The sequence below is a fragment of the Filicampus tigris genome, chromosome 7, assembly GCF_054856515.1.
Source record: "Filicampus tigris isolate MCC_2025a chromosome 7, RoL_Ftig_1.0, whole genome shotgun sequence".
Lineage (NCBI taxonomy): Eukaryota > Metazoa > Chordata > Actinopteri > Syngnathiformes > Syngnathidae > Filicampus > Filicampus tigris.
In genome coordinates, this window is record NC_141223.1 from 24832608 (window position 1) to 24855147 (window position 22540).

Below are 22540 nucleotides of genomic sequence, written 5' to 3' on the forward strand. Positions count from 1 at the left end.
CCTGTACATCATCATCTCTAATCAAGCTTTCCTGTGCCCGCCTCAAAAAGTCGCATTGCACTATGATGCTGCCACCACCATGTTTGACAGTGGGGCTGGTGTGTTTAGGGTGATGTGCAGTGCTTCTTTTTAAGCCAAACATAAGTCCAAGTAAAGTCAAATTTATTTATATAGTCCTCACAGGAAAGCCTCAAAGGGCTTCACGGGCCAGCCCTTGTGCGTCAGGTCAGGTTGGCTTGTCGAAATGTCAAAGTTGGACTTGGAAAGTCAATTACAATTGTGTTAAGCCTAGAGTTGGGCAATATGCTGATGTAAATCTGTCTTTAAATGTGTTAGTGGAAGTTTAATCAGACGAATTTGAAATATGTGCAAAATTATCAACTGAAGTATAACTAACTCCCTTGTGTACAAAATGTTACTTGTGTACAAAACTTACTTTATTATAATCACCCTAAAAATGATTGTAAATGTACTATTACATGTTTTCATGTACTCCTAACAACATTCACACATCGTTTTGAAAACGTTATATATTGCCCTCTTTACAGTTATTGCACAGTACAGGCTGATGATGTGATATTATATTCTATCAAGGCACACAGTTGGGGGAAAAAAGTCTAAGAGTGCTAAAGTGCTTTCACTTTCTTGTCAGATCTGTGAAGCCATCAACATCCCACTGTCTGTTTGTGACCACCTGTAAAGGACTCATAAATGTTCGTTTACTACTTTTGACAAGTTTTTTGTTTTTACAGTCAAAATCCTGTTGTTGCCATTAATTTGTGATTCGTATGCTGTGTGCTTTTATTTTGGCGCTCTTCCTGTAACTCAGGAAGTGCTGATCCACAAGCGATGTCTTGGCTTTAAGGAAATGCTTCTATAAAAATGGAAAAAGGGGAGGTCATTGACTTGATACGATGCTGATTGAATAGTAATTGTTCTTCGTTGCTGTTCGAGGTTAAGGACTTATATATAGATGAAAGCACCTGGCTGGAATGGGAACAAGGTATTTGTGCTGTTTTATTTGTTTCATTATTGTTTTTCGTGATGTATTTCGGGTGCTTTTTTGTTATTGGTTTCGCGGCTACGCTAATGATAGCCTCTCGCAGGTGATCAGAATTGCGTCATAGCTAGTGCTGCTAGGTTCCGGTTGTAACTCGTGTTTTTAAATGTACGACTGAAGTTTTGTTGAGTGACTGTTTGTCTACTTTTAATGTTTCTCATTTATGTTTATTATTGTTTGTTTCATGCCGTAGCACTTACGGTGTGTCCATGAGGAAAACGGCTTCAATAAAGGATCAAAGAACCAAACTTTCTTGTGGACCATCAGTACGCTTCACCATTGTCTGGCTGCGTCCGCTACACCACCCACCTATGAGAAGATCCCCAAGATACTGTAGAAAGTCATTGATGGAGGAGCCGTTCTGGGTTATTATCATCTTAAAAAAATATTTAGCTGCAGTCTACCAGAAAATTGCCCTCAGGAGCCACATTGAGAAAAAGACTGTTGCTGTCATATTTGATTCTGTCATGGTCTGTTCTGTGTTGCTGTATATCTCGGCTCTGTGTTTCGGCTGATTAGCTGTGGGGGCGTGTCCTCCAGCACCGCACCTGTGCGGCATTAGCAATCAAGGACTTTAAAGGACTTTCGGGGGCTCGTTGTGAGAGTATGCACCTTGCTTGCTTCCATCGAATCTTGTGTCTCTTTTCCTTGATCCAATCTGCCTAGTTTGTCCAGTAGTTTGATCGTGTGTTTTTCCTGGGTATTTTGATATTTGTGTTTGGTTATCTCGTTCGGAGTTTGGTTTATTTCTATTCTGATTTTCCCTGATCCATCTGTGGCAGGTAATTTTGCCTTTGTTGTTTCTCCTTGACTTTAGCAAGGGTTTTTGGGTTTTCCAGGCAAACCGCCTGTGTTTTGCTTTGTACTTTTGACGGTAGTAATTTTTTGTGTTGTAAATGTTTTAACATTTGTGGGATGCACTCCTTTTCCGGGTTCCGTAGAACCAACTCCAGATGCTGAGAGGATGTGTGCTAAATATAATTTTTCAATAAAGAATATACACATTTGTAAATATGTTTCTTTTTCAAACATCTTTCATAAAAATATGTAGAAAGTTTGCTTAGTTGTAAACTTATCGAAACTTTTATTGCAATTTTTAGGGAAATTGCCCGCGAAATCAGGCATTTTAGACCACAACAATCACAAAAAAATGCCTGTGAAATCCTGGAGGGCCTGCCTGTGTATACATATGTTAGGGTTGCCAACCGTCCTGTATTTTGGGCTGATTTGGTTAGTGCCATACTATTGACTATCAATTCTTGCAAATACAGAAAACTGCAATCTGCCGATCCTGTAGTATAAGATGCTTTTAGTATGGATTTGGATGGCGATCGATTGTCAATAATGACGTACACAGACGAGTTGGCAGCTCAATGTCTTTTACTTGTATACTTGCTCGAACAAACTTTGCTGGTTCTTAAACAGTGATAACACATTACAGCGCTCGTAAGGGAGACTCTCGGTACTACACATGACAGATCCTAGATCAGATAAAGTGTCAATCTCAGAACAAGCGATAATCACTCCACCTGTCATGTAGGGACTTCTCTCTGGCTGCGCAAAATGACAGAAGAGTGCTTGAGTCAGTCAAAAGGAGCCAGAAATATCCATGGAAAAAATAAATTTGGTGAGTCACACTCCTCTTTTACATTTCAGATTTCTTACACCCGTTTTTTGATGAAAAGAGCCAAATTGTGGTTTCATATGAGTTGACATATCGTCGCTGTCCTGTGAAAAACGCTGTCCATTTTTTCTTTTTTTCTTATTTTTACGTGCATGTGGTTTCAGCATTAATGTGAAAATTAGAAAAAAAATCCAAAATTCATACATCATGCTCACAACACCGTGGCACCTGTCCCTGGCAACACTAATATATATATATAAAACCTTTTTAACAATGACAATCTGATTTCTTATGAATTATTTTGTTGGCTAATTCTCTAACCTGGAAGTAAGACGCCTGGTTCACTAAAACTGCGCCTATCCCCCTGTGGCTACCGTGCCCCTTTCATGAGTTCCTAAACCTGTTTGCTGCTCGCACCACCCCCGAAACGGTAACGAACAGTTGTTATCACTTGGCAGACCAGTACCACAAGTGCCAAACAGCCCCATAGCAAACACCATTTCACTTGGCCCGGCACCGCCTCTGTTGCTTTTACAACAGGCGCACCTGATTGCGATGTAGAGCCCATCATATGCACAGAAGGAGAAGCTTTCACATGTAGATGAAAACTCTATTTCTGGGTTCAAGCCAGAAAGGCACAACCGCCTGCCGTCAAGACAAAAATACTGTGTATACAGTCCACATATTTTGTGTTTTACTTCAACACTGATCCGGGGAACCATATTTACAATTTCATATATACCCTGGATGAAGTAGTGAGATAGTGATTTCGTGATCGGCATGCAGAGCTCGCCGCCAGCACTCATTCATTCTTAAAGCGGAAGTCAACCCAAACATATTTTTTCATGAATATGTTCCCAGCAGGCCCACTAGTTGAAACAAATGAAGACAAAATGGCCGCCCTCACAGATGACTAAAAACATGGGTATTTTGCTGCTTAATTTATATTCCACAAACGCAAAATTAATCAGAATGCCGTGTTTCAACTAGTGGGCCTGCTGGAAACATCCATCCATTATCTGTACCGCTTCTCCTCACAAGGGTCGCGGGGCGTGCTGGAGCCTATCCCAGCTGTCTTTGGGCAGTAGGCAGGGGACACCCTGAACTGGTTGCCAGCCAATCGCAGGGCACACAGAGACAAACATCTGCACTCACAATCACACCTAGGGGCAATTTAGAGTATCCAATCAACTTACCATGCATGTTTTTGGAATGTGGGAGGAAACCGGAGTGCCCGGAGAAAACCCACGCAGGCACGGGGAGAACATGCAAACTCCACACAGGGAGGCCGGAGCCGGGATCGAACCCACGACCTCTGAACTGTGAGGCAGACGTGCTAACCAGTCGACCACCGTGCCGCCCTGCTGGAAACATATTCTTGAAAAAAATATGTTTGGGTTGACTTCCGCTTTAAATGGAGGACTCACTGTCATTCACAGAGGTGGGCATTTTACTAAAGTTTGCCGGTGCGTCATCCGTCAACAGCCTCGTTACCCATCAGTCATCCGTCAGTCAGTCTACTTTTCAATCTGGACCAAACTGTAACTTCTGTCGGCCAGTCTGTCATGTTATTTTCACCGCGCTTGCGTCAGTAAACGTCAAAGGTCCAAAAGATGAAAAATGTATCCATTATCTGAACTGATTTGATTAAAATGGTAATGTTTTGCTTACCTTAACCAGAATCCTATGTCACATTGTTGCCAAAGGATACAATCCCGGTGGAATAAAATGCTTCTAGTACTTGCAAACAAAAATAATGCATGAATTACAATAAATGAATGGTTTTTTTTCTTCAAATTCATCTTCTTCTTTTGTCTTTTAGCAGTTGGCAAACAACTTTTGGGACATTACTGCCATCTTGTGAAATGGAGTGTGGGCCTGAAAAATACCGTTTCTCAACTTCTTAACCCCACTCCTTCCAAAAATAAAAATTGAAAAATAAAACTTAACTCACATTAACTTCACTTTAAAACTCTCTCTGTTTTTAAAGCCTCTGGTGCTATATTACTTCTTAGATAAGCGGTGTGGAAAATGGATAGTCAACCTGAGAAACTAATGATGACCTGCTGTACATATAGAGTCAATGCAGTCTGGGTCGCATTTCCGTCTCTCTTCAGCAAAACGGCATCCGTCAATAATGGACTGTGAGGTCCGTTTGGACTTGACCAGGTTAGTTATGATCACATAGACGGACGAAAATCCACCTATGCTCAGTCCATCTATGAGTTTCCTGTCTATCGTCTCACATCAGCTAAATGGGCGTCTATCATACACAGATAGACTGACTGGTCCATCGGTCGGATGGGATGCCCACCTCTGGTCATTCATTTGGCCACCCGAGTCAACAGCTCGCCATCTTCACTGTGCAGCACCCAAGCCGCGATCCCCGAGGCGGGTGCCACCACCGTCGGGCCGGGGAGGCGGCGACGTTCCACTCTGGCAGCTGAGTGTGTGAAAGGAGACATTTCTCCTCAACTCTGGTGCAAAAATCAAAGTGTTTCAGTGCTGGCTGCTCTAGAAACTGGGCGTGTATTTATTCTGCAGGGACCCAGTGAGGACCCCATTGTTTTTTGGGATTGGGCGGAGCTTTTACTTAGAGTAGAGCGCAGGATTGCTCAGAGATGGGTGAATGGACAAAAACACCACTATGCATGATATGGTCCCTTTAATAACTTTCTTTCCTTGTCAAAATTGTCACTTATGTCACTATTTAATTTATAGTGTTAAGTGTGCTCCGTCAGTTTGCACCCTGTTATGCTATGTTCATTGAATATCCTATGGAAAGTAATACAATTATAATAAGCAAATCCGTTTTGGTGCATTATCTGACAGGTCACCAGTGTTTTGAACCATACTGCATCCATGTGCCCACATTCACAACCGATTTTTTTGTTAATCAGAAACTAGTGATATCATTTTAGAGAACATGTTTGTCAGATTATGTGTCATTAAAACAATTTCAAAACCAACACATGATCTGAATGGCTTTCACTTACTTGTATTACACTACAGAATCATAACAATTCTGTGTGTGACTTAGCTTGTGCTGTTCCATCAATTCGCTGCCATGCTAGTTCACACACATTTTAGGTACGACAGGAGCCACTCACCATTTTATTATTTATTTCGTGAAAATGGATGTCACAGACTTTCTCCACCAGATCTTCATTTTCAAATGTTACAAATCCAAAACCTGTATAGAGAGACAGAGGTTCGCAAGAGGAACAAGACGAAGATGAGCAAAGGGGTCAAAACTCGACAATAAAACAGTCAACTCACAACTCGGTACTGGCTGGAACTCTCTGCCCCACATTAAGCTAAAATTGTTTTTTTAATTTTTTTTTTATTTTCCATTTTTATTTTGAATGTTTGATGTCCTGTTGTGGTACGCTAACATATTGTAGCGTCTACAATGAATGGATTACGGAGGCATTGGTCAGTGAACTCAAGTTGATTAACAACCAAAACACAGTTTTGCCTGTGATTGCCATCTAACACGAGCAACACTCGCTCTACTCTCTCCATTTTCCAGTCGTTCGTTACAATATATTAATTTATAGTGGTAAAAAAAATATGGCTGTCTTAATCTTTTTTTCCTTTTAGGTGCATAGTACATTTTGATTGTCTAGATCAATTTACTACATTTAAATTATGCATCACAAGTCCCAAGTCACTGTGGAAAAAAAAAATCAAGCAAGTCAAGTCATTACTTAATTTAAGCAAGTTGTAAGTCAAGTCATAAAATCTTGCTCAGTAAAACATATGTTGGAGTGATAAAATGTTTTTTCACGTGCTGCATAAAGTATGTTATCTCTAAACAAGTAATGAACATTTACAGCTCTAAAAATGAAATGAAAAACAATTTAATTGAATAAAATTAAGGTCTGCACTTTATTTAGGAGAATGCATATTTTTTCATACTGTTGTTTCATATGTACTTAATATATTTATATGAGTGGCACACTGTTAATATGGTGATAAATGCTGAATGAGAATTTAAGCATGAATCAAAACACCTCTTTTTTCTTTCTTTTTTTTTGCTTCCCTCCTTAAAATGGCAACTGTGTTAAAATCCGAATTTCAAACTGCATTGCATAAACAAATGACTTGTCAAGTCATGTAGTTCAAGTCAAGTAAATTAGATACCAATTCCCAAGTCAAGTCAAGCCATTCCCATGATTTTGGCAAGCAAGTCCATAAGATAGCAACTCGAGGCTGACTCAAGTCAAGTCATATGGCTCAAGTCCCCCATCTCTGCATCCTAATTTAGGAAAAATAAAAGTTTTGGATAAAGTGTAAATTAAAACAAGTGTTTATTTCAGTTGACTTTAGAACAGTGCATTTTTCCTCATTTTTATCATCTGATTTCACTGCCTTTTATAATTAAAAAAATGTGTTGCAAATGAAAAGCGAAATATATTTACAAGTATTTCTTTTTGTATTTATAGATAGTCTCATAGTATTAGTGCAGCTCTGCATACTGTAGTTCTTGGTGCAACTCTGCATACTGTAGTTTTTAGTTCCATTTTAAAATTCAGTAAACATTTACAGCTTAAAAAGTTGGGAATTGGGAAAAAAAAAAATAGGGACATTCCCCCAAAATCTTTTTATGACCTTTTGACTTATTCAATGCTCTAAATATGTCATATGACATATTCCAATTTGATTTTTTATTTTTTTAAATTTTTTTTAGATGAACAGTATATATCTCTTTGTTCAGCAGTGTTCGATTCCTTTGAGCCGGTTTCTTTGATATTTTTGGAGGAAGTGGTTTGCCATACGAAACCATCGGGCTCCCCTTAAGACTCCATTCCTCCACACTCCTTTAAGGAGATTGTCTCAACAATTGGTAAATCGATTTTGGCCATTATCAACAGCAGCCTGTCTTCTGGTGTGGTCCCCCAACATTTTAAGCATGCTGTAGTGCAACCCCTGCTGAAAAAAAAAATGGCCTTGATCAAGCTGTGCTTTTAGAGCCATTTCCAAGACGCCTTTTATGTCTAAAATTCTGGAAAAAGTGGTGCACTCACAGCTAAGATCTTACTTGGATAAACACAATGTCATGTAAGTTTTCCAGCCAGGCTTCAAGAAGGTGCATAGTACAGAGTCAGCCCTGCTACATGTTTTCAATGACATCCTCCTTCCAAATGACACTGGAGACCACGTATGTCTCGTTTTGTTGGATTTGACCGCAGGTTTCGATACGGTAGACCACAGTATTCTTTTGACTCGCTTGCAACACGAAGTAGGCATTAGTGGATGCGCTCTAGAGTGGCTTAGATCCTATTTAGCTGGCAGGACTTTTTCTGTTAGCCTAGGTTCCTCTGAGTCCCGCTCTGCCCCTCTATCGTATGGTGTTCCACAGGGTTCTATTTTGGGGCAATTGCTGTTCTCATTGTATTTGCTGCCCCTGGGTTCCATCCTTAGAAAACACGGTATTTCCTTCCACTGCTACGCGTACGCCTGTCAAATCTATATCCCGCTAAGCAAAAAAGAGGCTTTCTCTTTAAGACCACTTTTGTCCTGCCTAGAGGACATCAAAGACTGGATGTCACTAAATTTCAACGAAAAGAATACAGAAGTTATGGTGTTCGGTTCCAGTGGCTCGTCTCCACCCCACCCTGTTGACCTGGGTCCGCTGGCTTCATATCTAAAGCCAACAGTCTTAAACTTGGGTTTCAAAAGGGACAGTGATCTTAAATTAGACCAGCAAATCAGCGCTGTTGTAAAGTCGAGCTTCTTTCACCTTAGACAGCTGGCTAAGGTAAAGCCCTTCCTTTCCCATCAGCACTTAGAAACAGTCATCCATGCCTTTGTTACATCTCGGCTGGATTACTGCAATGCACTTTATTTTGGAGTCAGCCAGTCATCCCTCAAACGTCTCCAGTTGGTCCAAAATGCTGCTGCCCTCCTACTAACTGGAGCTCGGAAGATCGAGCACATAACACTAATTCTGGCCTCTCAGTGCATTTCAGGGTCCCATTTAAGATTCTCCTATTTGTCTTTAAATCATTAAATGGCCTCGCCCCGGCATACCACTCCGTGCTCCTTCACTCCTACGCACCTTCCCGCAGCCTCCGGTCTGCGGACCAGGCGCTGCTCGAGGTGCAGAGGACCAAGCGGAGCCTCAGAGGGGATCGAGCCTTTTCAGTTGCTGGTCCTTTCCTCTGGAATGACCTCCCATTGGTTGTTAGGCAAGCCCCCTCTCTGTCCATTTTTAAAACCCGGTTGAAGACACATTTGTTTATTTGTTTTCTCTGATCAGACCTGAAATTTTTGGCTCTTTTCCGGTGTCAATTGTATATGGTGTTTTATTTATTTAATATTTAATATTTATTTATATTTTTATTTAAATTTTATATATTATTTATATCTATATTTATTAATATACGTATCACAGCCTTATATTGTTTTCATTCTATTTATTTTATTGTTTGTAAAGTGCTTTGTTACAGCTCTAGCTGTTATGAAATGCGCTATATAAATAAAATTGTATTGTATTGTATTGTATATACAGCATAGTTAGTTTTGCTATGAGCATACCACAGCTGTTAGTGTCCATTGAGGGTATAAATAAATAAATACTAAATATGTATGGATAGATATGGTGCCACTGAACATTTTGAGTGGTTGAAAGTGAAAAAATATTCTGAAATGACATAGTTATCACACTTCAAAGTGTTGTCCATTTATTGGACAAAATACCGTGAAAGGGATAACCTTTCTGCAGGCAGTTGTTTTTTTTATATAAATAAAATAAATATTATTTTCAGGTTGCACCAATTGAATATGTTTAAAACTGATGGCCCCTAACATTGAATTAATCCGTCACAGTCAATATTCTCAAGTTTATCTGGTGTTTTGGGTCTTTTTTCAGAATAATTATGGGACGTGAAAATCACCTTCAGTATGGCTTTTCATTTATTCCCACATTTGTTCAGCTGGTGGTGGGAGCACACTTTTAATGACGGGAAAGGTTTTCCAATCGCGCATAGACTAGTAGAATAAGAAAAAAGAGGAAGAAGGACTGTGAATCCGAAAATGTGTATCAAGGAAACAAGCAGCTCTTGTCATCACATCAAGGATAAGCATCTGTATGAAAAACGTTTGTTGCGCAGATAACCAGGTTTGACAGGGAACGCCCACAATCTACAGTTTCTCTAGAAAGCGTATATGGCACGAAGGTGCATAAATGAAGTTGGCGTTAGAATCCACACAGCCACAAAACTTTGTTGCGTCTCTTTTAAGCCCGAATGAGAAAGTGGCCCTACAACAGGGGCGTCAAACTCATTTTTGTAACAGGTCAAATTGTTGTTCAGGTTTCTCCCAGAGGTCCGGTATGTCTAAGAAACTATATAAATGTTTAAGCATTCCATCCTATCATTACATATAAACAACAAATTGATTGAAAAATCAAAAGACTAGGTCTCTAGGATAATAGTTTGTGCGACTTCTTCTTCAAATTACTTTAAAATTCGGTTTGGTAACAAAAAATATGCTTGCAATCTCATCTATTAATCATTACATATGACAATTTGAAATTTGGTACAGATTTTAGCAAGAATCATGGAAGTTGAAGCACATGATTTGCTTTCACGGCCCACAAAAATTATGTGTCAGGCCAGAACTGGCCCCCGGGCCTTGAGTTTGACATCAGTGCCCTGTACGCAAGTATCGCAGAGGGAGAGCCAAAGACTTGGATTATGTTTTGGATTAAATTGAGGAAAAGGCAGCTGCATCATGCTCTGTTAGGAACTCAGTTAAACACAATGACGTCTATATTCAACCGTCTCAATGGAACCCACAGATGCAGCTAAGATGGTTTAGCTACACAGTTTAGCTCACTGATAGCTAGTCAAATTTTAACTTAATGTTTTGTCAGTTGTGCATTTAATTGAGAATCCTAACCCTACCCCCTAATTGCAGGACTCAAAAGCTTGACCATATTGTTAAGCTCCCAAAAATACACAACGTAACTGTATCACTGTTGAAAAAATTGGTACTATAATTAAGTAGGGCTCTGCAATTCGTTGGAATAAGTGAGTAGACAAAGTCTGAAAAATCCAATCCAATCCCGCCCAATCATTAAATTCATGGATTTAATGATAACTATTGATTGCGAGCCAACACAAACCAGAAAGATATACAAGCCCGCTTATATGTAATTACAGCACTATTCAGGTTATTGCTAACAGTAAAACACATGACTCCATATTACTTTGTGTGATTTGGCAGAATTGACAGGCTGGTTGTAAATTTCACGTTACAATTGATTAGTCCAGTGGTGGCAGCACTTTAAAAGGATTTGTGGATTGAAATGAGCCTGGTAAAAAAGGAGAATGTCCATCTGTTAAATTGACTGAAACCCATAGCTAATATGCTTAATGTGCTTGTGAACTGCCTAATTTTTTTTTCTTTACATGCTGAACGATGTTTTTTTTCTTCCTTCTACAATTTTCTATCACAAAATTTGGCGCTAGTCACTTTTTGGGAAAATAGTACAAGGGTTAGGAAAAGTTGCTTAGAGAATGTTAAACGTGCTAAATTTGCAACAATGTGTGCCTTCCTTTGCAAATTAACCTTTGCAATCCAGTGTCATTGTGTGGAATGAAAATTGCACATATAGAATCAGGGACACCTTTGGTGTCATTATTCTGTAACAAGTTACCCTGTGGAATCCAAATTTACTTCATTAAGATTAATCAAAACAACATCGCCTTGAAGATGATATTTAAAATGTCATTTATGTTGTCAAATTACAACTGCATAGAATAAAATGCACAGGTTGGTAACAACATTTAAAATGTTGTATTGAAATGTTAATCTCAGATTCTAATCAAATACAAGCATTAACATGCATCAACACAACACGTTTGGAGTAACCGTCCAAGTGCTACCCTTGTGAGTCTAATGATTGATTTGGTGAAGATTTGCCCTTATTTACACATTCTCTTAGATGAGAAAAGGATGTGGAGGGGCCAGTTTAAGGGCTTTCAAAGCAAGATTCCTTGGAAAGTAAATGAGAGTGGGCAGAAGAATCAATTGAGGCAGCAAGCCATCTCACTACATTGTAAGGCACTGGGAAAATAACAAGGTTGAGTAGCTAGAGGAGATAAATAGTAGGAGGCAGAGGTGGAGAGGCTGAGCCTTGAAGAAAACAACTTTTAAAAGGAGAAATCAAGTTAAATTATGTTCTAAATTCCTGTCGAGGCCTACTGTGGCCGCCCAGATGAATTATGTAAACATGATGAAAATTGATGTTAATAATGTATCTGATTCAACGACTACATCGAGATCCTCTTCAGTCTCTGGATAAGAGCTCAGATCACCATAAGTTGTTTGTAAAAACTGATATGCACTGGGTCTGGATTTCAATGCAAATACTCCTGAATTTTCCAAGAAAAGGCCGGGGCCCGATGTGCTGGAAGTTTCGTCAATTGACGTCTACTGTATGTAGGTAAAAGATGCTTTTCCAGATCAGTTCCTACCAGGGCAAATGTAATACTCATTCCTTGTCACAGTCGGTTCCAAAACATGAAGGAAGAATGGATTTTAACACATTCAATTTAGCACTTTAAAATGTTAGGTCTTTGGCAGGGAAATAATTTTTAATCAATGATTTATTGATTATCTATTAGCAAGCACAATTTTGATCATGTTTTTAACTGAAACTTGATTAAGACAAGATAAAAGTGCAGCGGTTCATATCGAGTCAACCCCTCCAAACTTCAATTTCATGAGTGAAGCCAGAATGCATAAGAAAGGAGGAGGGGTAGCCATTTTGTTCAAGAACCTCCAATGCAAATAAATATAAATATATGGGAAGTTTGATTCTTTTGAATATTGCTCTTTAGTCCAAATTCTCCCCATAGATTGAAACAATTTTTTACAGACCTCCGAAATACAACGCAGAAGCCATTACAAACAACTTCTAGTATTCCCTCAAGTGACAAAGTAAGCGTTTGTTACAAATGCTGTAGGTATGATTTTGAGGAACTATGTTTGCTAAGTTTGTCTCCTTTGGGTATCCTTAGCAGAAAGATGGCAGCCTCGTGTAGGGGAGGCGTGCCCTGTGTAATATAATTACAGATTATGTCACCTATGTTATAGAATTTATTTTTTTTTGCATATTATTGAAATGAATAGTGTTTTTTTTAAATTAATGAACTTTGAAAAATAAACTGTCACTTTAATGAAAAAATTAATCGGGCAGCTTCAGCTGATCTGAAATGCTGCCGCCAGAGTACTTAAAAAACTCACACTCCGCTACTGGCTTCCCGTGAGTCACAGAATATACTTTGTACTTAAAAATCTTTCTGCTGGCCTGTAAATCTCTAAAAGGTCTTGGACCAAAATACATGCAAGAGTAGGGACAGGTCTATTGTGTGTTCCCAGAACCAAACAAATTGAAGCCGTATTTAGTTACTATGCTCCTCAACTGTGGAACAAACTCCCCAAATACCTGAGGTCTGCTCAAACTGTCAGTTTATTTAAATCAGGGCTGAAAACATTATTTACTGCGGCATTCTCATGAATCTAGCCTTCATTCTCTTGTTTTAATCGCCATTTGCACCATATCTTTTAGCTAGATGATGCCTGGTTTTAATCATTTTAATGTAATTATTTTAGATGATTTTGTTGTGATTTATGCAAAGCCTTCATGTTTTTGTTTCTCTTTCTGTAATTGTTTTAATGTTTTATGTAAATCACTTTGAATTATTTTGTACAGGAAATGTGCTATACAAATAAACTTGATATCAAATTGTTTGACATAATTCCAGTTTATTAAAAAAATGCAATGTGGCCAAGGCATGTCAACTAGGACAGCCACATCACATTCAGAGTCTTGAGGGACTCCTTGAGGATCTTGTCCACCTACAGGAACCCTTCCACCTACGCGATCTCAGCCCCAGCGGTAGGAGAATCCACCTTAGAGTCCCCAGACTGTTGCATCCTTGAAAAGCATCTTGTTTCAATAAAGGTGGTCTTCGAGTCTCCTGAGATCCCCAACACTGTCCTCCATCATCAATGCTCTTCATCATTTGATAAATGGCTTATGCAATGCATTCGGTTTTTTTGAGGGGTATCATGTGGATAACATGCTTACTACTCCAGTCACACAACGTGGATGGGCAACAATTTAACTGCTCACACTCGGCTCTCTATTTTTTTCTTATTTTCCCCTAGAAATAACAAATTTATTTAAGTCAACATCAAGACAGTTGGGACTTGAAATACACAAGACATATCAATTCAAAAACCATGGGAGTCTATTCTCTGGATGAACAACTTAACATTTGAGGGACAGGAAGAGAGTGAGAAGCAGACAAGACTGAGAGGTAAACAGAAAGGAGATAGAAAGAAAGGTGGCCGACAGAGAAGACAGACAGTTCGAGAGCCTTCTCTAATTAGATGATGGCGATGCCTGTAGACCACTTTAATAGCAATCTAGGTGTGTGACGGATGAGACACTGAAGCCTTGTGGATGGTGTTATCCAGGGGTGTTCGCACTTTTTCAGCATGCAAGCTACTTATAAAATGACCAAGTCAAAATGATCTACCTGCCGGGTAGGATATGTTTTGAATTTTTGTAGCCGGTAGGTCCTACCCACAAAAGTGCAGAACATATATTTATTTGCAAATATATTGAGGACTCTTCATATGTACAATATATGTTGATGTACCTTGCATAACCGCAACGCAATTAACTATGAACATCTAGGTTTTTTTGTAATGTCATACGATCTACCAATGCTACGTTTGCGATCGACTGGTAGATCGCGATCGACATATTGAGCACCCCTGGTGTTATCTCTCTGCTTCCATGGATTTATTGCTCTCCATCTCACCATTCACACCCATGAATATCAATTGTGAAGCTGCTGATTGCTAGCACACAAGCTAGAAGTGGATCTTGCCCAAGACAAACAAATATTTGATTACCGGTACACTTGTCAAGACTGATCAAATTTATGCCAGTAATTATTTGAACAGTGAAAACTACGTCTAGTGAATATCAAACACCATAATATAGCACACATTGTGAAACAACTACTTGCCATTGGCGGTAAAACATGTCTACACATCTCGCTTCAGCAAACAATAGTAGCAAAGATATTGTAAACTTTTTTTTCTGGCAATAGGATAATGCAATGCATACTATTTCTTTTGAAGTTTAATAATGTAAACCTTTGGGGCGGCCACAGATCCTTCTTGACATACTGTAGTAATTGGTGGTTTGGTGATTAAGAGTTGTTATTGTGTTATCCACAAGTGAAAATATTAAAATGTTATGTACATTATTTTACTTGGGGAAATTACCAGAGGTGGGCATTTTACTAAAATTGCAGATCCTTCAGTGGTCAGCCGTCTGCAGCCTGGGTACCGGTCAAGCCGGACCAAATAATAATCGCCTATCGGTCAGTCCGTCTATTATTTTAACCGCGCTTCCGTATAGACGGATCCATCATAGACGAATAGACGGACCGGTCAGACGGAATGCCCACCTCTGGAAATTACCATATTTTCAATTAAATAATTCCTTTTGAACATAGTTCAGACACATAGTCCAATGCGGAAGGCATAGATTTCCCAAAATGTTGCTCAAATTTAATGAGCCTTTAGATGCTCCAGAGTGGAAATACACTGCACTACATTTGGCCCTGGTGACATCTTGAAGCTTACCGGACCTACCAGAGACCCACTGGTAAGCAGAGCTGGGCATTGTGTCTATGTGACGGACCGGTCCGTCTATCTGTCACTGACGGACGCCCGTTTTGCTGACGGTTGACGGATGATGGGAAACATTTTAAAACGTACAGACTAAGCACAGACAGAAGCCCCTTTATTGAGTCCGCCATTCGTCTGCAGCCCATCATTTGTCTATTTTTCACGGCGAGACTTTGATGGCCGCTGCGAGCGCGGGGAGGAAAATAGTGAGTTGTTGTTACTTGGGGGACAGATTTGAGTGAGGGACCGCGGAAAAAAGGCGATTGACGGACTACGGAAGGGTACACATGCTGCAGACGAATGACGAATAACAGTTGCTCACTTTTTAGTAAAATGCACAGCTCTGCTGGTAAATCAGCCAACAAGTGTAGTTAATTTCATAACATTTGATATTTGATGCCGAATTAACCAATTAAAGTGGAAATCAACCCAAACACATTGTTTTCAAGAATATGTTCCCACTAGTTGAAACACGGCATTCTGATTAATATGGTGTTAGTGGAATATGATTTAAGCAGCAAAATTCACCAATTTTGAAATCTGCATTTCGACATTCTCAAGTCTTGTGGTTAGCTTATGTTAACTGTAACAACACTCAGGAGGCTTGCTTACTTGCCTTCCATGCACACATGTTTTCAGTCACTTGTGATTTAACATGTTTGACAATGCTGTCCTCTATATCAGTGTTTTTCAAACACTGTGCCGCAGCACACTGGTGTAGTACTCTTCCATACCAGTAGGTAGCAGCAACAGGTAGCTAATTGTCTTTCTTTAGAGACAAGCGAATTAGTGACGCATGTTTATCTAAACAGGCCGAGTAAGTATCAATATGAAACATTATAAAATACTTTTTTCTTTGTGTTTAATTCCTATTCAAGATGTTCTAATATAACGTGATTCTTCAATGTTAAAAAATGCTTATTCAAGCAATAGTTGTATTGCTTTTATTGTTATATTACTTATATTGTTAAAATAAGCTTTTTTTCACAATTTCAGCTGGTGGTGTGCCGCAGGATTTTTTTCAATGGAAAAAAAATGTGCCTTGACTCAAAAAAGTTTGAAAAACACTGCTCTATATTAACAACTTTGTAATTGAAACAAAAACATCTTATTTTTCACAAGATTCTTCTCATCTAAATGTACTCTCAGTCTTGAATGAGCAATGGCCAAGGCATAATGTAAATTTGACTTTGTGACAAATGCATCTCACATAGCTCTCACATCTCATTTAAAAAAAACATGAAATATTGAAGTGTTAAAAACTGCACGACTGCTGCATATAAAATAATACTGCACTCTATATTGTGATAAAAGACGAGTGGGTCTGATTACTGATTAAGCCAAACATAAGCTCAGTATTTGCCCTTTGACAGTACATTTAACTCTCGTGAGATATACTATGCTGAAGAGGTCCCAACCAATACTGCGCACACAATTTCAACGGTCATTAATAGAGTATCTCTGGCATGAGGTATGACACTTGACTGGCTGGTCCCCTGGACTGGCCACCCTAAGCACTCAGATATAATGAAAACATGCACCAGACCAATACTGTATGTAGGGACACATGAACAACAACTCTTGTCTTCTAATCATCTATCCCAATCTTGGACCCAGCAGTCGGAAACATGCACAGAGAGAAGATGGGCATCACTATATAAAGACAACTGAAGGAATGTTCATGACTTTGCCCTTGGGGGAATTCATAAAGCAAGATGCTGCAGTTGGCAGCTGTAATTAGATGCACTGGAAAGGATATGAACCCTGGAGAGTGTATGGCAGTGCAAGAGTCGATGGTGGGGGGCTTTACTTGCTACATTCTTGTTTTCCAAGGAGAAGGCTTTAATAGCTAGAGGGGTGACAACTGCAGTGGTGGAGGACAAAAAAACAATAATAAAAAAAGGGAATAACAAGTCAAAGTCATTGTTCAATACAAAACTGGCCATCAGTGCCTCATTAAGAAAACACATCATCTTTTGTGGCCAAAGGGGGGAATATGAAATACAACCAGGAATACATAATTCAATACGATGGCAATCAAAATCACACATAGTAAAGTTGTAGTCATCAAACCATTTGCTCTCATTATTATTCCAGTGCTCTGAAAACAAAACCGAATAGAGCCTGGAGATGAATTATTGCTCCACAAACAAGAGTCAGTCTTTTTTGCTGAAAGGAATTCAAGACTGCATGTTAGTTCACATTCAACTGGTACCACATTAATGCCACATTTGACTATAAAAAAGAAAAGCATCCAGATTTGAAGCAAGGGGTAAACAGCACAGATCAACTACCATTTGTTGATTTGTGTGATTGCACTATAGTTTTATGTTGACGCAAATACATTCAGATTTAAATGACAGTTCCTATATTTCGGTATAGAATAAAATTGTCACAGCAATGTTACAGGTATAGAAATGTTTTACACTTGCACACGTGGAGTGATATAGACGAAACCGCTATATGTGTAGAGGCTCTCTTAAAAGTATGGTAAGAGTTCTGATATAACAAGGGGGGGGGATATGCTGATAAATGTAGAAGCTGCAGGCATAAAATGCAGTTTATGTCTAAAGAATGCATAAGTTCTCCATCTGTAGGTTATATATCCATGGGTCTGGAAAGAATATATTTTTGTGATTGGGGGCCGTGGGAGGAGTTCAGGAGAAACAAAGATGTGCCCAACAGCACACAGAGGAAGGTCATACAGAACAAGGAGATTTTCAAAACGGTTCCATCTCCTTTCTTGTAATCCACTCATATTCATGAGTAAATATCAAAGTTGCAAAGTTGGCTGTTGTGTGTAAAACTGTCAGAGGGCTTCTTGCAAAAGTGTCAAATGTAGAAAAAATAAAGCCTAAAACAGAAAATTAGTAAGGATCTCTGTAAATGTTCGGTTTGGGTAAATTTGCATGTGGAAAATGATGCACTCATTTTTTTCTAAGTTCCACATCATCTTGAAGCCTGACTAGAAAACCTCCATGACATTTTATGTTCATCCAAGAAAATTTTAACTTAGTGCACCGCTTTTTTCAGAATTTTAGAAATTTTAGAATTTTTTAGCTTGCAAATGGGTCTAAAATTTGACAACACACCTTGATCAAGGCCATTTTTTTTAAGCAGGGTTTGCACTAACAGCATGTTTTAAAATGTTGGGGTGCTACACCAGAAGACAGGCTGCTGTTGATAATGGCCATCACCGATTCACCAATACTCTGGAGAATCTCCTTAAAGAAATGAGAAGGAACGGAGCCGTAAGGGGAGCCAGATGGCTTAATATGGCAAACCGCATTCTCCAAAAATGCCTCGAAGGAATCGAACACTGCGGAACAAGGAATGTGGACAGAGGGGGCAAATGTGGCGTTCGGAACGAGAGTCCTAGCTGTAGCTACCCCGTCAATGAGAAACTTTAAGAATCCATCGCTCATTTCAGTGGATGAATCCGTGCAAATCGGCTGACGGGGCTTAAGTTCAGAATTAACTGTTTTAAATAGAGCACGTGGATCATGGCGATTTGCCTGAATGAGACTTGACAAGTGTTCCCTCTTGGACTCCTTCACCTTTCTTTGGTAACGATGCCAGCAGTCCTTTAGGATTTGATAAGAGACCTGCAGCCTGTCTCTATTCCACCTATGTTCAGCTTTGAAAGTGTTTGCGCACAAGACTGGCGGTTATTCAAAAGAAAGTTCAAAGGCAAACCAGATATCATTTTTTTCAAAATTTCATTGGCTATTCAATGTGACAATCACCTGGAAGCTTCGATGTGATTGGAATGAATAATGGAGAAAAAAAAGGAAGGTCGGACTTTTTACGCACGAATTGTTCATTGGCTGTTGTAGAACGAAAAACACAGTAAACAGTTGATTGGATCAAGTGAGGTATCAATCAAACACCAAGAATCCATCTTATGTTTTGAAATCTCGTGTGGCTAAATCCGTTGAAGCTACGTAGGAATCTACGACCAAAAATATGCACATCTGAAGGAAATTTGTAACGGTGGCAGCAGCTAGTAATGTGGCTTTATGGATGTAAGGCTATTTATTTGATCATACTTGTATCCATTTCGTGTTTCTTTTGCATACCACTAAAGATAGCCTTCACCCGACTTGAGAATTATTGTTCTAAACCAGTGATTCTCAACCAGTGTGACGTGAGAGGTCAAAGAAGAAAAAGACAACCAGGATTGTACCTTTGGCAACAATGTGGGTCAACGGGATTCTGGATATGGTAAGCCAAACTTTAAAGTAAAACTTGTGTGTAAGTGTAGAGCTGTTTGAGCAGAAAAGCCGACACATTATGATGTACATAGTGCACTCCATAAACCATTTTAATCAAATCGTTTCAGATAATGGATGGATGGATGGATGAATGGATGGAACGGGGGATTTTTCATCTGTTGGACCTATTTTTTTTCCGGATCAACGGTAGACGGACTGGCAGACCTTTGGTATTTACTGATAGGAGCGCGGTTAAAATAACATGAAGGACTGATCGACAGTTTGGTTTGGCTTGAAAAATAGATGGAATGACGGATGACGAACGGATACCCAGGCTGTTGATGGATGACGAATGACAGACCGGCAAACTTTAGTAAAATGCTCACCTCAGTAAACTACTTGTATATTCTATAATGTAGAAAACAGATTTATCCTCTGCAATTGATTGGTGACCAGTCAGGTTCTTGCCCAAAGTCAGCTGGTAGTGGCTCAAACTTATATCCGACCCTACTGAGGTCAAGTGGTATAGAAAACGGATGGATGGATGGAACTTTTTTTTTTTTAAGATTTATATTTAATCACCAATTTAATTATCAAATGTGTGGTCCTCCATTGTTCCTTACAAGATTATGAATGTGTTGTAAAATAATAATTCTTATACAATTAGATATTATTAGAGGATAACGAAGTGGGCCCAAAATGGGTACCTGACAGAGTGCAAAGCTTTCAAGAATGCATTGACTCAATAATGCATGTCCCAATCACAGGCAGCGCTGAAATCATTAATAGCAATTGACACGGTGGTGGTCAAGGTCAAAAGCAGCTGGTTATTACCACAGCTATATTATTTATAAGAACCATTTCCACATGAAGTGCCCCCTCCAGACCTCCTACACAGTCAGAGGAAAAGTAATGGGCCTGGAGCACCATTATGCAGGGAGGCTGCCCGTCACCCAGGTAACAAGTCTGACAGGAGACCAAAAAAAATACTTACACTCTGTAGCATTAAAAAAAAAAAAACATTAAAACATTCTGACATTTGTCAGTCAAAAAGATTGACTTGAGTTTTTATGACTGAGAACTTACATTACAAAAGAAACAATCAGTGTATTAGGAAGCTAGGCATATCTATCTATCTATCTATCTATCTATCTATCTATCTATCTAGATTTTATCCATCCATCCATCCATTATCTGTACCGCTTCTCCTCACAAGGGTCGCGGGGCGTGCTGGAGCCTATCCCAGCTGTCTTTGGGCAGTAGGCGGGGGACACCCTGAACTGGTTGCCAGCCAATCGCAGGGCACACAGAGACAAACATCCGCACTCACAATCACACCTAGGGGCAATTTAGAGTATCCAATCAACTTACCATGCATGTTTTTGGAATGTGGGAGGAAACCGGAGTGCCCGGAAAAACCCACGCAGGCACGGGGAGAACATGCAAACTCCACACAGGGAGGCCGGAGCCGGGATCGAACCCACGACCTCTGAACTGTGAGGCGGACGTGCTAACCAGTCGACCACCGTGCCGCCTATCTAGATTTTACATTTTGCAAAATGACTTACAACTCCATTTGTAATGGCAAATTATGGTAGCAGTATTAAAACAGAACACGATAAGTAACTGTCAGGTAGAAATGATAAAGAATTGTTGCATGTGGTTTTCTACACCACTTGTCCTCATTAGGGCCAAAGAAAGGCCAAGTTAGCATCTGTGACAGAAGAATACAGATGTACAGAGTCCTCATATTATAGGGCTGAACGATTTCAGGAAAAGATCACATTTCTTCTGGCATATAGTGATTTTAATTCAATTCACCATTTTCTTCAAATCAAGCTTCAGTGAAGTATTCACTATGTATAATTACAAATAACAAAAAAAAATACACATTACAATTGTACAGTAAATATGTAATTATGTGCAAATATTGTATGTACACATTTTTTTTGAGCAAAAAACATTACTAATGTACGTAAACGTAAGATCCCATGTATATATATATTTTTTTCATATATTTGTTAACTGCTTCAAACAGACTGAGGGCTAAGCAATATGGCCTAAAATTCTCATCACTGTGTAATTTTAATTCCTTCAAAGTAACCTTATACATTGTGATTTACATACATATATATATATATATATATATATATATATATATATATAAAAGTTAGTTAGGAGTAACAGACTACTGACGGTCAAACTGACAGACTTAACTGACTGACCGACCAACTGATTATTACAATTCGGTTCGGCTTGAAAGATGACGAACTGAAGAAGGGCGGACGGGTACTCAAGCCGTTGACGAATGACGACTGACGGACCAGCAAAATTTAGTAAAATGCCCACCTCTGATAATAACACTTATCGCAACACTTCTCAAATTGAAACAACTATGAGTTGTTTCATATGAAATTGGTAATGTTCTACATTTAATTGAAAACTCAATTCCATATTTAGAGGAAATCATTTTTTACCCACCCATCCTCCAAAAATGTTGCTGTTTTATCGCCCGTCCATTGCTTAAAGTGCTTAAGATATGGAGATGCTTCAGTACCAAAGTTACTGAAATGAAGCAAGTCCTCATTTTCACTACAAATACTCCTCAGTTACTCATGTCTCTGTGTTTATTGGTTAGTTGCCAGTGTTGCATAAACAAGTTACAACATTACTGATATCTGAGAAATTAAGTGAATGTTTTGATAGAGGCAAGCATAAAGCATTTTTTGAAATTTGTTTGAATTTGTCATGAGTAATTCACCATATTTCACTTTATAAAACTACTCACAACCAAGTCTGTCTTGTCCTTAGTCCGCCGTGTCTTTGTTAAGTCCTCTGTTTGGGGGCAGAGGGCTGCTTTGCTAAAGCCAAGATAAGGTGTTTGGACGGAAAGGAGGTGGTGGAGATAACAAT

General features: G+C 39.1%; 1 protein-coding gene across 2 annotated transcripts in view; it reads right to left on the reverse strand.

The window, feature by feature from the left end:
• Positions 1–22540, reverse strand: part of LOC147145354 (RNA-binding protein Musashi homolog 2-like) — a 160644-nt gene that overhangs the window by 46430 nt on the left and 91674 nt on the right. Inside the window, exon 8 of one of the 2 annotated variants that reach the window (XM_086036065.1) lies at positions 5795–5877. The exons of the other annotated variant lie outside the window; for it this stretch is intronic. Within the exon in view, the coding sequence (XP_085892191.1) occupies positions 5795–5877 (83 nt within the window). The remainder of the gene's footprint in view (positions 1–5794; positions 5878–22540) is intronic. 2 annotated transcript variants of the gene reach the window in all.